We start from the raw sequence: 16,996 nt of genomic DNA, 5'->3' as shown, positions 1-16,996 counted from the left end.
GATTCTCTCAGCCACCATCACCATTCACAAGGCTGATGAGTCTGGGGTTGGAGTGTGCTCATGATTTTTTCTCCCTGGCATGAACATACACCCTTGCCTCAGCACCTTGAATATCTAGGGTCTCTAGTTTTTTCATCATTTACATCTCAGTGGCTAGCTTTGTGGCATTATTCAAGCTATGGTTCCCCCCCAACCGAAGCTAGATCTGCTTCTCCACACTGAATGCATCACTGATGAACAGGTCATGGACCACCGGGTTCTGAATCTTGGGGCTGATTTGTGGGGAAGCCTTTAAAACTAATTGTCTTGGGCAATGCCAAACTCTAGCACCGACTTTGCTGAAGTCTTATGATTAAAGAAAGCTGCATGGTCCCAGTCAGGACCCGCACCTGGTTTCCAAGCATACACATGATGCGGAGGGTGCTTTAATTAGAGTGTTCTAATAAAGCACCCCCCTTGACCCCAGAGAATGTGTATAGACGCTCTATGGTAACATATACTCAACATTCTAATTCCTTCCCCCTGTGCCTCTGGAGGTTGTCCCAAACAAGCCATTAGTCCCTAAAGTGCTCAAACAGCAGCCTACAGTTGTCCCCAAGTCTGAGTCTAGCTCTTTCAGTCCACAGTCCTGGCTGACTGAGCCAGTGAGATCTGTAGCTCTACTGTACGCTCCTCTGTAGGGCTGACCATGTTCCATGCGCATGCTGCTCTTTCTTTCCCTTACTCCAGCCTCAGGCTTCCTCTTCCTTTTTCCCTTGCCCCCCAGCCTCTGGGGGTTTCTGGGAGGTTTTTTTTTTAACAGACATCACAGCTCTGCAGAATGCTCCCCTGGTTCTACCTGTTGTTGCACACATTGCATTCAGATTTCACTTAAAAGCAGTAACTCTGACAGACCTTACTTAGGCTGATGAGCTCGGAGCTCACAGCACATGCAGAGCTCCTGCAGGAGCTCCTGAGACCTCACCTGGCATCCAAGGTCATGACTCAGGGCTGTACCACATCTCCATCAGCTGTGTGGCATGTGCACAATGCACTCTTCACTGCACATGCATCCCACCCTGAAGAATGTGTGGCTGCATTGCCCCCCTGTTGCTGCAATCCTAGATCCACCAGTGCCACAAAAGCATTGGATTTAAAAACTTATCAGTACAGGGGACCCTGAGGTTTCAAGAAGTAAGGTGTAACAGGGAATCAAGCAGGAGCCATGTTACTTGGGCTAGTTCTGGGAGGAGTGCCAGGTGGAGAGGATTTCATAGATTTCATAGACATCAGGGCTGGAAGGGACCTCGGGAGATCGAGTCCAGCCCCCTGCCCAAAGGGCAGGAAGTCAGCTGGGGTCATAGGATCCCAGCAAGAGAAGCATCCAATTTACTCTTGAAGGTGTTCAATGTAGGTGCTTGAACCACCTCCGCTGGCAGGCTGTTCCAGACCTTGGGGGCTCGGACAGTAAAGAAATTCTTCCTTATGTCCAGCCTGAAACGGTCTTGCAGGAGTTTGTGACCGTTCGACCTCGTCATCCCTTGGGGCGCTCTGGTGAACAAACGTTCCCCAGATCCTGGTGGTCACCCCTGATAAACTTACAGGTGGCCATCAGATCACCCCTGAGCCTATGCTTTTCCAGGCTAAAGAGTCCCATGTCTCTCAGCCTGTCATCATAAGATCTGTTTTCCTGACCTCTGATCATGCACGTGGCTCTCCTCTGGACTCTCTCAAGCTTCTCCACATCCTTTTTGAATTGTGGAGCCCAAAACTGGACGCAGTACTCCAGCTGCGGCCTCACCAAGGCCGAGTACAAGGGGAGAATGACATCCCGGGATTTGCTCGAGAAGCATCTGTGGATGCAAGCCAGCGTTTTGGTCGCTTTACTAGCCGCAGCATTGCATTGCAGGCTCATGTTCATCTTGTGGTCAATAATGACCCCCAAGTCTCTTTCTTCTGTAGTGCTAACCAACGTAGCACTGCCAAGCCTATAAGGGTGCTGCAGGTTTTTCCTCCCAAGGTGGAGAACCTTGCATTTTTCGGTGTTAAACACCATCAGGTTCTCGTCTGCCCATTTGCTGAGCTTGTCCAGGTCAGCTTGGATCACCCGCCTATCTTCTGGCGTGGATGCTTGGCCCCAAAGTTTGGTATCATCGGCGAACTTGGCCAGTCCACTCCTGACTCCAGTGTCCACATCATTAATGAAGATGTTGAACAGTATGGGTCCAAGGACAGAGCCTTGGGGGACCCCACTGGTCACAGGGCACCTGGAAAGAGGTGAGATGATTAGGCCGTGAAAACTGGAGATAAAACCAGCAATGGGACATTCACCGATTGCTTTCAGGCACCAGAAGTTGAACACAGGGTTAATCAAGATCCTAGAGAGTTGAACAAGACAAAGAAGTCTAACTTGTGACTTAGTAGGATGCTAGGATCTCTGGATTTCCTGATGACTCAGTGGTCAGGTTTGGACAGACACTGCTACAAAGGATTGTGCTGCTGTGGTGAGTCTGGAGGGACAACGAGGTGGTGGGAGCTGGCCTGGCTGAGAGCTAAGTAAAAGATGGTGTCTTTGGGAATATGCGGGGGGGTGGAATGACACAGAGACACAGATAAGTCCCTGACCCTGCTGGGACAATGACTATTTTGCCCACAGGGGTGGGCAAAATGTGGCCTGCGGGCCAGATGTGGCCTACCAGACCATTCTATCCGGCCCATGGGACCCCTAAAAAAATTTAGAAAATTAATATTTATCTGCCCCTGGCTGCCTGGCACCTGGCCTTTGATGGCTTCCCAAAACTCAGTAAGCGGCCCTCCACACAAAATAATTGCCCATCCCTGATTTAGAAGATAAAAAAAAAAGGAACAAGCTGCGGGCGAAGAGTAAAAGACGCAGAAACCGTGTTCCTCTAATAAGGCAGTTAGTGGTTAAGATTAGTGTAAACAATGAATCTTTGATGGCTACACCCAGGGGTTTTCCTCATCTTCAAACCTGCTGCTTTTGCCAATGAAGGAATTGGCAAGGCTATTGTCATTGTATCGGCTACTTTGAAAAAATAAACCTATAATTTGAGCATGTAACATCTGGGTACTATTTATTGATCAAGAACCTTATCAACTCCTTCCTTTTCTTATTAAATCCAAGCTGTGGCAGGAGAGTACAGGAAGAACCCGAAGAGATTACCCAACATGCTCACATAAAGGACTAGTATATTTTAAATGAGCTGGTAGCTTGGTTTTAAAACTTTGGATCTATCGAAGCTGATATAGGTGACAAACTTTAGTTATGAGTCATCACAACTTCTTTAATGAGGAATTAAATTTTGAGAGAGCTGGTAGGGCTGCTCTATTAATATTATCATTCACTGTCTTAAAACTGGTTTAACCAAGGACAGGGAGTAAGTGGTGGTTTAACTGAGTTTCTGATAGATGTTCTCCTATACTTGAAAGTCACTAAACTTCTCAAATCAACACTGTGTTGCTACCCTGGTGATCTTACCTAGTAGTGCAAAAATGTTTGTTTTCTTAACCCTAGTTCTTGGATATATGTAACTACATGAAAATCTCTGCTTTTGTTTTGTTTTTTAATGTTGATTGCTAGCCTTCGCGGTTGTGGGGATAAAAACCTAAAATATGTAGAACATGAGAAGCTCAAAAACCCAAAAGGCAGATACAGAGTACTCTGTTTTTAAAAGTAGTTGAGTCTAAAATAAAGATTTTGGAAGGCATGACCGTGATTTTTGCATAGGTGAATTTGGCAGTAATGTATTTTTCCACAGCTGGCCCCACCTGTGGGTATCAGGAGTCTGTTGCTAGTTTACAATTGTGGTCCTTTGGCAGAAACATGAAAAGAAACGTTCACAGCTGCCTGCCTGCTTTATGCAAATATTTTTGGTCTCTGTTCCAAGTGCGCTATAACTGAAATAGCTCATTAAAAGCATGATTTGGAGAAACTGTATGCTAGCAAATTATGGAAAGCTTTTCAAACATTGCTTTCTGCATCCAGGGAAATTTTAAAGTGATAACTTAAACTGTCTCACTTAAGCAGAAAATCTTAGTGTATTAATTTATGGTTTTGTTTTTGTATGTCTGGTGAGAAATGAGGTGTGTGTGTTTTTTGTATTGGGGGTGGGGGGAGGAGAGTGGAGGCAGTCCTGGTAAGGAGAGAGCTCTCATATGAGCTAAAGCAAACTATTTAGAGTGTTCACATCTGGAGAACAGGTTAAACTCTAACTTCACAAGAACTAAACAGTCTGGGTTCTGTGAAGACTGTAGTTGCTCAGTTTTATTCAAGACATATTTAAACTCATCTAAGACTGATAATGATCACAGCCTCAATCTTTTTCATTTCCAATAGAAGCAAGAGGAATGCTGCTCCTTCCTGGATCCTCTCCAGCTGAGCTGCTTGCAGTTAAACAATTCTAATCAAGATAATAGTTCATTTGTTTTTAAACCACTTCAAATTATCAAACCCTGTAGCCAAGTAACCATGAAAAAGCATTGCTGTGATAGGGCTCCAAATAACTTTGTGCCTCAGAGGAAAAAGAAGCTAATTTTGCAAGCTGCATTGCCCAATATTAACTACACTGGCATCTGTTACAGAATTTTGTAGGTAACTATTTTTTTGGAAGTAGGGTGGAATGGGAATACTTGATATGTAGGACAAGGCTGTCCATTGGTGGCCTGTGAGCAGCATGTGGCCCACAAGGGATTAATAGGGGACCTGCACTCCTGCCTGGTTCCTATTGCTCTAGCTGCAGCAGCAGCTGACATCTTGGGGCTCCCTGTACTTTCCCCAGCTTCTGCTGTCTGACCTGAGGCCCAAGGTGTCTGTGCAGTGTGGTGCTATGGAAAACCCACAAGGAGCTGCAGGTGAGGCTGAGCAATGTGCTGTACCGTGTCAGTTGCTGGTGGGGGATGCCCTCTTTCATGTGTGTGCTACAGCTTGTGTGGGGAAGCATTTGCCCACATGTGCAGTGCAGCAGGGCAGGGGAGTGGGGAGGAGGCGCCTACCGATGTGCACAGGATGCAGCTTAGTCGCCCTCTGGACCTCACTAGTTCAGGCGCTGCGGTGTTGCTCCAAGCTGCTTGGAAGTTGGACAGCTCTGGTGTGTAGGGTCTTTCACACAAGTCTACAGTTCTTATGAACTGGGCCTGTCTGTGTCTTCTTCGTATTATAAGAATGATAATTTTTTCATAATTTAGCAAAATTTTAACCATTTGGGATGTTTTTCCAGGCAGATTTTCTATGTAGTATCTGCCTTTTTTTTCATGGAAATTACACACTAAAGTATCAGCCTAAATAGTTTAGCTATTTCTGAGCTCATTGGTAGCAAAAAAGCTTTTTTTTTTTTTTTTTAGCCATGCTAAAAATCCTACTGAGAAACTCTGTAGATCCCATGCTTTGAAGCAGGGTTTGGAAATTTGACAGGAGGTGGCTTTTGTGCATTTTGCTTTCCCAGTGAAAATGTTTTTACACTTAAGTCCTAGGGGACCATCTCTGCACCCCTCCCCCCACTTTTGTACATAAAATGCTCAGACTTTTTGGATAAACAGCAAATTTGCCTAAGATTCTGTCTATGTTGGGCATGCTTTATTCTGGGAATCAGATTTTCCTGGTTACAGCTTTGGTGTGTTTTGGCCTGTGCTGGGACAAGGCACCTGAAGTAAGATCATGGATCGCTAGGAAGGATAAATCTGTCTGATTTCAGTGCAGAATGAACAGAATCGGCCTGGGTGACAGGATGGGGGCAGATGCTGCAGAGGCTTCGAAGACGTGGGACTGACTGGCTGAAGAGACTGGATCTGAGAAACATTGGGGAGGATGGATGAAGCAGGACTAGACTGGGACACTGAGCAGCATACATGATAGTCTGATTACATAAATTGCATAATGTCTCCTCACAGAGGGATGAAATAAGGTAGAAGAGACTGTCTTAATTTTGGCACTCCCTGTGAGTGCTTGTTTTGTAACATTTCTGTTTTTTATTTGTGCACAATATAAATAAATTCAATAAAACAAACTAAATAAAATATTCTAAATGTCGGGCTAGTTGATAATGATGATGCATACATCTCAAGAGCTGAAGGTCCAAGGCATTTGCATAACTAATAAAGAGAATTTGGTAAAACAGTGGTGTGACAGGAAAAGGAAAAACTGTTACAAAAATGTAATGTGAGTTTGTGTCCTTGCAGTTACAGCAATAACATTTTTATTCTTCTATCTGAGAAATCTGTAAAGAACAGATTATATAGCACAAAATTATCTTCCTCAGAAGGAAGAAAGCTCTTATTTTGCAGTGGTCCTCAGGTATTCAAATGATAATTTGACTGATAACAGTGAGCTTTGTTGTGGCAGAGATACAGCTCTGCACACAACTTTCCTTCTTTTAAAACAAACCAATGTGTTTGGTAGTATATGGATGGTTTCAAGGTAAAGGAAGAAACTTTATCACCTTGATTTCTTATAGTCTTTTATTCAAGACTGTATTATCTAGTACTTTGGCTGTCCAAAGCTTAGTATCTGCCTCTTCCCTGCTTTCAGTGGATTGCTTGCCTTCATTGTGCATGTGTACTAGATGTTTCAAGAATGCAATGCAATGTTTGTTTCCTTACCTCGCAGGGGAAACCATGTATCTGGGTCCATGAAGGTAGTTTTCCTTAAGAGCCTGGGGGGATAACTGTTCTTCTGGTGTGGTATAGTACCCACTGAGGTGTTGGGGCTTATAGTCAGTCCACTTTATGGAAATGGGAGGCTCCTCCCTAGCTTGCTCCTGCAGCCATATGGCTGAGGGCAGGTGAAACTTAAGGGCATCCAGACCTTTGCAACAGAACTGTGACTCAGCCCTCCTGATCTGGTTTGGTCAGGCTTTTGTTCAGTAAAGTTCACTGGAGGCTAAATATTGCATTCTGTTTATTATAACAATACATCTTTTGTCCAGGTAAGATGGTATTCATTTGAAACCGTAGGACATGTTTCAGGACCTAGATTTAATTCCAGTGTAGAAACTCCAGCCATTCTGTTGTTTCTAAAGGTTTAAATAAGTGCCTTTCCCTGCATGTAAATATCTTCTCTGGCTCTTTTGCTTTAAATCAAAGTTAGACAAGCATATGCAGCTACTGAATCTTCTAAAGAGTGTTGTGTATCTGCTCTGTACACCACAGCCTGAAAAAAAGTAAGGTAGGAATTGCTTGGTGAGCACCCAGTGCAGCTTTCTTTGGTTGCGGTGTGCTTGTTTACTGGCCTGCAGTGCTATTTTAAGCATATCTGCATTAGGCAGAGGTGCATATACATTGGTCCAATATTGGTTCGGTACTGATGTAAAAAAAACTGGCTATATTGAATATTGGCCCGATAGGGCCAATAATTTGGCCGATAAATACCCATACTGCGTGCAGCTGCAGTGCAGCACTCAGGCAGGAAGGAACACAACTGACAGCGTAGAGGTGTCTCCAGCTGGTAAGTCTGGTGAGGTGAAAGGGGAGGGTGGAGGGAAGGGGCATGGGGGGGGCGATCAATGGCTTCCCATGGTGAGGGAGGGGGCAGGTGCTGCCCAGGTGGGGTGGGGTTGTGGTTGGAGCCGTGGCTAGTTGGGTGGAGCCTCCTGCTGCTGTTTGTACCCCAGAAGGGCACAGGGAGGGTGTACCTCACAGATCTGTGCAGGGCAGGGCACCTGCTCCAAGTCTAGCCCCTGCTGAGAAGAGCCTGCAGCCCTCCCCTCACACATTCAATCCCCCATGTCGTCCCTGAGTGTAAGCCATGCCCCCGCTACAAGCTGCAGCGCTGCCCCCTCCCCCGCCCCACCTTGGCAGCTCCTACCCCTGCCCCCTCCCTCACTGTGGGGGGGCATTAATCTGCCTCCTCTCTCATCCCTTGCCTCCCCACTATCCTTCCACCATGCTGGACTTACCAGTTGGAGGCAGCTGTATTGGAAATTGGATCAGTATTGGCCCCAAAAATCTCTATCTGTGCACGTTAGGCTTACCATTAGGTCCAGGTTTTCCTGGACATGTCCTCTTTTTTTTGGTCCCCTCTGCTATGTCTGGGTGGGTCTTTAAAATAAGAGCAGATGTCCAGGTTTTTTGCTGCTCTCTCTGCTTTCCCAGGCTGGCTGCTTGGGACTGGGAGCAGTGGGCAAGGTGATTGGCTGTCGGGTCATGTGCTCCCCATGCAGGCCCCGGCAAGCCAGGTAAAAAGACTGTGTGTGCGCATGTGCACATGCTGGTTGGGCAGCAGGGCTCGGGGGAGGGGCAGGGATCTGTGAGTCCAGAGTGCGGGGCACTGGCAGGGCTGGGGGGCAGGAGCCTATGGTTTGGGAGTGAGGGGGGTGCTGGGAGAGCTGGGGAAGCAGGGGCTTAGGTGTGAGGGACAGAGGCAGGGCATGGGTCTTCCTGTCTTTCTGTCTCCCCCTCAACCATATACCCCTCCCCACCCTGGTGTCCTCTTTTTTTGCTCCTGGAAATATGCTAACTCTAATCTACATCACATTTTGGCAGCATTTGGCATGCAGAGCAAGAATGGGCATGATATGTTTCACAGTGGTACTTCTGAGCACAGCATAGAGGCAGTGTGGATATGGTAAAATAATCTGAGAGTACTTCTCAGGAAATAACACCTCTTTCCCTAATGTTGCCAGAATAACTGGAATCATATATTTTCCTCCATAGCAATTTCCTAACTACACATAATAAATGCTTTCATGCACTTGGAAGTATGTGATGCTGTATGCACTTAGGGACCTCTTCCTCCTGGGGTAAATTGGATTTATTTTTGTAATTTTGTGTAGTTGGTCCTGGTTTCATTGAATCAAAATGGATACATACGTTCACTTGTGTAGTACTACTTCAGCAGAAGCTAAATTAATTTATTTTATTTGCTTTGCCTATTTTAAAATTGGGTAAAGACATTAAAACAAAAAACCCTTGGCTCATTCTTCAGTCTTCTGCCCTTTTTCATGCATTCAAGATGTAATTTCCTTTTTAAACTTAATTTAAAATATTTCCAGGTGTTCTCAAGAGCCGTCTTCTATATTGTGCAACTCTATCTCCTTTTATATTTTTTAATGTTCTTAGACTAAGTGTCATTTTGGCAACGATCCCATCTAAATTTCATCTTGGGGTCAGTTTTGTCTTTCACTGTTCTCATATAGAACAGGCATCGGTTCTGGGGCTGGTTTTGTTCAATATCTTCATTAATGATCTGGAAAATGGGATGAATTGTAGGGCTATGAGAAGCTTTAGTTGCCGATTTGATTTAGAGGAGATTCAGCTTGAATCCGAATTGAATCGGGAGACCCATTAATCTCTCTGAATCGATTTGATTCAGAGAGATTTGACAATTTGGCCATAGACGCAGCTTCATATGATTTTTTTTCTACGTACCTCAAGGTACCAGGCACAGCTTGTGAACGCTGAGATGGTGGGGTAGATGGAGTGTCCCATGGGAGCGCGGGGGGAGCCCCCTGCACACTTAGCAGCAGCTCCGGAAGTGGACCAGAAGTACTTACAGTCCACTTCTGGATCTGCTGCAGAGTGCATGGGGGACTACCCTGTCACCTGGCTCAGTGACTAGTATCTCCTGGGTCTGGGGGGGCACCTGGGGTCACCCCATGGCCGATCACTGAGCATCTCAGCGTTCACAAGGTACATAGAAAAAACATATAAAGTTATGTCTATGGCTGTATCTCTGATTCTCTGAATCAGAATCAAATCTTCAGAATCGAATTGCTGTCCCCCAAACTGGGCTGAATCCAAATCAAATACTGCCCGCTTCTCACGCCTCTAATGGATTGCATGCTAACCAAGTTTGCAGATGACACCAAGCTGGGGGGAGTAGTAGATATGCTGAAGAGTAGGGGTAGGATTCAGAATGACCTAGATAAATTGGAGGATTGGGTCACAAGAAATCTCATGGTGTTCAACAAGGAGAAGTGTAAAGCCAAGAAGGCTAACAGAATACTGGGCTGTGTTAGTAGAAACGTTGCTAGCAGGTCAAGGGAAGTATTTATTCCCTTCTATTCTGCACTGGTGAAGCCACATCTAAAGTACTATGTCCAGTTTTGGCTGGACACAGTATTGGGTTCCCCAGTATAGAAAGGAAGTAGACAAATTGGTGAGAGTCCAGCAGAAAGCAACAAAAATGATTAAGAGTCTGGGGGACCTGACATGATGAGAGGCTGAGGGAACTGGGCTTATTTAGTCTGGAGAAAAGGAGACTGGGGTGGGGGGAATTTAACAGCTACCTTTAACTACCTGAAGGGTGGTTCCAAAGAGGGTGAAGCTAGACTGTTTTCAGTGGTGGTGGATAACAGAACAAGGAGCAAGAGTCTCATGTTGCAGCAAGGAAAACTTAGGTTGGGTATTAGAAAAAACTTCCTCACTTTGAGGCTGGTGAAGCACTAGAACAAGTTACCTAGAGAGGTAATGGAATCTCCATCCCTGGGGGTTATTAAGGCCCAGCTTGACAAAGCCCTGGCTGGGATGGTCCTGCTTTAAGTAGGGGGACTAGACAATCTCCTGAGGTCCCTTCCAGCCCTTATTTTCTATGTTTCTATGTATATATTGTAATTGTGTTGCACGGAGGGTAATATCAGTGACTGATTTTACTATTGTGATATGACTAATGTTATGGATTATAACAGTTCTGCACCTTTTTAAAGTTTTAGTTTCTGTTGAGCTTATCTTTTTAAAAGAGCAAAATGGCTCATTTCTTTTGGTTTTTTTCTGAGTTAAGTTCTCCTGAGATCTTACTTCCATTCCAAACTCATCAAAAATGCTGCTTTATTCTTCCTGCAGGTCATGGCAATCATAAAGAAAATAGTCCATTCCTTAACAACTCTGAAGCTGGCAAGGGAGGTGATTACTATGACAGAAACCTGGCTTTATTTGAGGTAAAATTTAACTTTGCTTGGCAGACACTTTGGCATGAATATCCATAGTCTTATAGTTATAAAGAATAGATCCAGAGGTTACTATCTTGATTTCACTTGGGGAAACTGGCTTTCAAAGTTTACTCTGGCAGTAGGTAGAAAAGGAGAATGAAAGGAGTAGGTAACATTCCAGCTACCATGCTAATGCATTTCATACTGTTACTACTTTGGTCTCCTTCTTGGGGGTATCTAGTATCAAGAGGCTAAAGATAAGAGGAGTTCACACGTAGAATCTGGACATGGGTGGATTTGAGATATGGATTATGGAGAGATTGGGGGGGAGGGAAGTAGTAGATGTGGATGCTGTTTGGCTACAAAATTAACTGAAGGGGAGCCTCAGCCTATTCATCATCATCCTGAACTAAAGTGTTTTTTCTAATGTTGGCTTACATATACACAGAAGCTAACTGCAAATCATTCACTTTCCTGTACTCCCAGAGGTCAGGCTTCTTTTTCTCTGCATTGTATTACTTACTGGAGGCCTGAGAAGCAGAAGGTCAGAGCCCCTGCTGTCATTGATGCCAAGTGAACACATCCCCTTCCTAGCAGAGCTGCCATTCCTTCCAAAAACCTTTTAGCAAATCCACAAAGACTTGCATTCTCAGCCTGTGTGAAGCAGCTAATATTTGCTTCAGATTCGGCTGATTTTGGGGTACAATGATTCAATTCCGCAATTCAAATCACTGTCCCAAATTAATTAGGCCGAATCACCCAGGCCCATCCCTTGCCTGCTCTCTTAGCCCCAGTAATGGCTGCCCTGCCTGCCCCAGCTCCCAGCATTTTGGGGGTGGAAAAAAGCTCCGACTCGCTGAGTGCTGCTGGGTGGGGAGAGGGGGAACAATCCCCACTGCCCCACGCTGTGTGGGGGGGCTCTGCATGAGACCTCGACTCTCCCCCTGCACCGCCAGTTCCCCCCATGGCTGCCTTGCCCACCCCAGCTCTGGCCCTTTAAGAAAAAAATACAAAACCAAAACCTCCCAGACTCACCATTCCTGTCTGGCCGGGAGATGATCTGCACTGCCTCCCCGCTACCCTGCACCATGTGGGGGGCTCTGAAGCCCCAAGGCCGCTGCAGGAGTGGTGAGTCCCAGGGTTTTTCTCTCTTTTTTTTTTTTTCCTTTTTAAAGGGCCAGAACTGGAGTGGGCAGGGCAGCTATGTGGGGGCTGGGGGACTGATGGGGGGCGGGGAGGGATCCCATGCAGCATGGGACAGTGGGGGGGGGGCATCAGGGATTTCCCCCCCCTCCTGGCACCATCCAATGAGTGGGGCTTTTTTTAAAGTACTGGGAGCTTTGGCAGGCAGGGGATGGGGCTTGGCAGGGGCCCCCCATGGTCCTCTCCCTCTCCTCCAGCCCCTAGCTCTGAGGATGGCTGCAGCTCCCTGCTGCAGCCACTGGGGACTGTCCAAATCATTGAAGCTTTCTGAATTTTTTCTGAAGATTCAGAGAGTTTCAAATTGATTTGGACCCTTTAATTGGTCCCATGATTCAATTCTGATTTGGAGACTCAGCCACTAAATCAGGCTGAATTTCCTCCAAATCAAATCAGCACCTGGAGCTTCGCACAGCCCTATTACATTCCATCTCTTCCATTGCTGTCTCCTTTGGTGTGCTTTCCAGCATCTCCAGTTCTGGCCACGCCAAGGCACAACGTGACCTGCTCCATTTTTCTTAAAACATTTTGGCTTGGAGAAATATATGAGTAATTTTCCTCTACAGGAAGAATTGGATATACGACCAAAAGTATCTTCTCTGCTTGGCAAGTTGGTCAGCTACACAAATCTTACTCAGGGAGCCAAGGAACATGAAGAGGCAGAAAGTGCTGAAGGCTCAAGGAGGAAAATATCAAAAGTAAGTAGAGCTTCTCTCAATGGCCAGTAGGCTCTTATGCATTTTGAGATTTCTTTTTTTTTAATTTTATTGCTAGGAGAAACTTTCTGAATGAGGACCTAACCCTGTTCTCACTGAAGAATTATATTTATTTCAATGGGAGCAGGGCAGAATCCCAAGTGAACACCATGCCAGAAAGAGTTACCTGTAATATATTGATTCTGGATAAGCTGCTGCCATCAGAAAATTAGAGGTGAAGTTTATCCATAAGCACTGTAGTCACCCTAGTGCAGAATGTCTCTGATAGTATTATTCTCTGGAACTTTGATAAAATAGGTCAGGGCAAATCATCCAATTTTCAAAACTGGGCAAGCCTCTAGTATGTAGTACCATACCATATTTACCTGAATCCAAGACTACTTTGAATTTAAGACAACCCCTCAGTCATTAGATTCTAGGCATGAAAATTACAAAATTGTTTTAGTTTTTCACATCCAGAATCTAGTTATAGGAGGGTCCTCTTAAAGTTACCCCTCCTCCCCACACCTTTTGCCCCACAGGGAAAGCAGTGGCTGGGAAGCAGATAGCCTGCCCCACTGCTACCTATCCTCCCTCTGATGCCTCCCCTGACCCTGCTTATCCTTGCAGGTGCTCTGGCTCTATCTCCCACAGAAAAATGGAGCACTTGGGCAGGCCAGTAGCTAATTCTAGCCTCCACCCTCAGTCAGGCAGGGCTAGAGCCACAGCACCTCACTTTGCTGCTTTGTGCACCCCTTCTCTGCACTCCCCTTTTTCCATGCTCCCCCTGCTCCCTCTGCTCTGTGCATCCCTCTCTGAGCCCCATCCCTGCATGCCATGCTTCCCTTCCCTCGTGCTCTTCCCAGTACTGTGGGCCCTGTCCTCCGCACTCTTCCACCAATATCATGCTAACTTTCCCTGTGCTATCCCCACTGCACTCCTTGCCCCTTCCCTGAACTTTTCCTGGCACTATGCACCCCTTTTCCTTGTGCACTTGCTGCTCCACACACCCCCTACCTGAGCCATCCTGGCCCCTTCTGGAGCTGCAGCAGCTGCTTGCCTCACTTGTACTCAGATCTAAGAGTGGCAGCCTGCTGACACACCCCACACACAGATTGGATAGCCACGCTTTTTGAAATGTTTTGAGTGCCCTCATTTCGTTTCAAAGCTGTTTCGAAGCCTTTCATTTAGATTTTGCTGTTTCAAGCTCCAAATGCATCAAAACAACTTTGAAATGAAACACCTGTTGAAATTAATGGCTCCCTTTTTATCCTCTAGGAGTTGCAGGTGCTCAACAGCTTTGAAAACCAGATCACAATACTGCAACAAGTAAAATCAGCATGTTACACTTGACGGTCTTGCCAGTTTTCAGGCTTTCACAAGAAAGTTCATCAGAAAGTTTTAAGTAAACAGCCATGGACTTTGAAGTGCACAGATTTATTTTCACATCTTGTTGCCATGTGTTGTTGTCAAATGTACATAAATCTTGAATCACCAAGACAAGAGGCAGAGTTCATAATAATGAAAACTAGGAAATGAATTTCAAAGGCAACCCCTCTAACCATATGACATAGTCCTGGTCCAGCATCCTTATCCTGTGTGTAATCCTTCTGTGTGAATCAGATTCCAGTAAGCAAAATAGACATAAACAAGCTAATGTGTTTTAAACATCAGTTTTATCTAGGACCACAAGTGTTAAAATGCCTTAATATTGTGGCTTTTATAGTGTCATTACAAAGCTGAGTTAAGGTTGCTTAAGGCATTTTGAGAGTGTACACTACAAAGTATAGGCATGTATGACAGCTTCAATCTTTAGCATTTTGCAGTGATTTTAACAGTGCCTGTTACTGTTGAATGACTGGTTGTCCAAAATACCACAGCAGGATGCCACTTAATCTGAAAGCTAGTAATTTATTTTCCCCTTTTAGAAAGAATGCAGAGAATTTCGTGGCTGGGCTGCAGATAACTGCTGACCCAACACACTCCAGCTTTACTAAGGAATGAGTTAGGCCAGGGATCAGCAACATTTTTCAGCAGAGTGCCAAAAACACCCAGAACCTCAATTTGTAAGAAGTTGGCCTGCCAGGGGCAGATGGCTGGGGAACCACCAAGGGCTTTATCCTTCTGGCAGCGCAGCCTTGGCTCCTTCCCCACCATCCACCTCAAGGCACACATGCCAAGCAAAATTCCCTTGCATGCTGCACTCTGGGACATGTGCTGGGGGTTGTCTACACCTGGGTTAAACAGTGATGGGGAAACTGATAAGTGGCTGTTAATCCCCAGTGGAACAGTTTATGAAATTAAGTGGTTTTAATATTTTCATTACAGTTTGTGTAATGAAATGCACTTATAATAAAATTATATGTAGTGAAGCTTCATGTTAAAGAGTAAATTTTTGTTCCGTTGTAGGCCACATAGTACTGGGATGTTGTCATCACTTACCAGAGCTTGACATGGTTGAAACCTACTTCTGTGTGAATGTGCAGATGGGACTGAGCTCTGGTTTTTTCCCCCATGTCCTTGCATTTATCTTTAACAGATGTGTTTACTCCATAGATCAGACATGTTTTTGTAGCATCGATATTGGTTAATGTTTCTAGCAGTATTGCCACCATCATCCCTTTTCTCTAGGGTTAAAGAACATTAATGCTGTGAGAGAGTGTGTAGTGTTTAGACACCTTGATGAATATAAAACCTTATACTGAAATAATACTTCTCATATCACAAAACTGAGTGCAAAATTATGAGCAAGAACAACAGTGCAATGCATGAAGAGCTCCCAGAAGCTGTGGAAATGGTATTCTTCTTGTGGCTTTTATCTGAAAACAAAAAAATCCCAGTATCATTCTTTTTGAAGTATACACTCCTGAAGTTCCATCTCCCTGCCCCCAACACACACATTGTGACACACCAAAACTATCACAGAACTCTGAACATCCCCTTTTTTTATTAAATGGTAACATAGTGAACAGATTCTTTGCTGATTAATATAACAGATATATTCTGCAACATATTCAACTAATGTGACTGAAATTACAAATGTGACTGATTCACAAATAATTTGAATAAACGTTCTATAGGAAACAATTAGAGCAAAGAGGTGGTTTGGACTCTGCAAACTCGCACTGTCTTGCTTCCTAAGTCTCTGCAGCTCTAGAGTAGGTACGTGTTGCTGCAATGAATTTGGTGATCCAGTTTATACACCAGCTCCTATCAGCATATTGATCAGTGGATCTAGCATGTTAAATTGCATGAATTCTGTGACCTGTTCTATAAACTATAGCTTTCTGTGAAGAGAAGACAGGTACCTCAGTTACTTCCTCACCTTGGACAAGGAAACATCAATGTCACTTTAGTTTCTGTCATCACGTTAGCAGTTTGAGAAAGCAGTTGTTCTCACAATGACTGCTGATTTAAAATTGCAAAAATCACAGGGAGGGCAAGTGCAAATGTTAGGACTTGCAAATGACAGACATGAAAAGATAATTTCATAGTTTCATAGTTTCTAGGGTCGGAAGGGACCTGAGCAGATCATCTAGTCCAACCCCCTGCCATGGCAGGAAAGAATACTGGGGTCAAATGACCCCAGCAAGATGTTCATCTAACCTCCTCTTAAACACCTCCAGGGTAGGAGCCTGCACAACTTCTCTTGGAAGCTGGTTCCAGACCCTAGCCGCCCTGACCGTGAAGTAGTGCCTCCTGATGTCTAACCTAAACCTACCCTCTGCCAGCTTGTGACCGTTATTCCTGGTCACTCCTGGCGGTGCTCGGGGAAACAGTGACTTCCCCAATGCCTGCTGATCCCCCCCTGACTAGTTTATAACAGGCCACAAGATCCCCCTCAGCCTTCTCTTTTGGAGGCTGAACAGGTTCAGGTCCCGCAGCCTGTCCTCATAGGGCCTGCCCTGCTGTCCCCTGATCATACGAGTGGCCCTCCTCTGGACCCTCTCCATGCTGTCGACATCCCTCTTGAAGTGTGGCACCCAGACCTGGACGCAATACTCCAGCTGCGGCCTGACCAGTGCCGCGTAGAGGGGGAGGATCACCTCCTTGGACCTGCTCGAGATGAATCTGTGGATGCATGCCAAGGTGCGGTTGGCCTTCCTGACTGCCTCCCCACACTGCCAGACCATGTTCATCTTGGAGTCAATGATGACCCCCAGATCCCTTTCCGCCTCCGTGCTGACGAGAGGGGAGTTCCCCAACCTGTAGGTATGGAGCCGGTTGTTCCTCCCCAGGTGC

General features: G+C 45.4%; 1 protein-coding gene across 1 annotated transcript in view; it reads left to right on the top strand.

The window, feature by feature from the left end:
• SLC12A4 (solute carrier family 12 member 4) overlaps positions 1-16,996 on the top strand; it is a 112,752-nt gene that overhangs the window by 45,733 nt on the left and 50,023 nt on the right. The window contains exons 2-3 of the mRNA XM_090062079.1: positions 10,774-10,868; positions 12,626-12,757. Of these exons, the coding sequence (XP_089918205.1) occupies positions 10,774-10,868; positions 12,626-12,757 (227 nt within the window). The remainder of the gene's footprint in view (positions 1-10,773; positions 10,869-12,625; positions 12,758-16,996) is intronic.

This window comes from Crocodylus siamensis, chromosome 9, assembly GCF_052110815.1.
Source record: "Crocodylus siamensis isolate JL-2025a chromosome 9, ASM5211081v1, whole genome shotgun sequence".
Taxonomy (NCBI): Eukaryota; Metazoa; Chordata; order Crocodylia; family Crocodylidae; genus Crocodylus; species Crocodylus siamensis.
The sequence above is the reverse complement of the archived record's forward strand: the minus strand, read 5'-3'. Positions and strand labels throughout refer to the sequence as shown.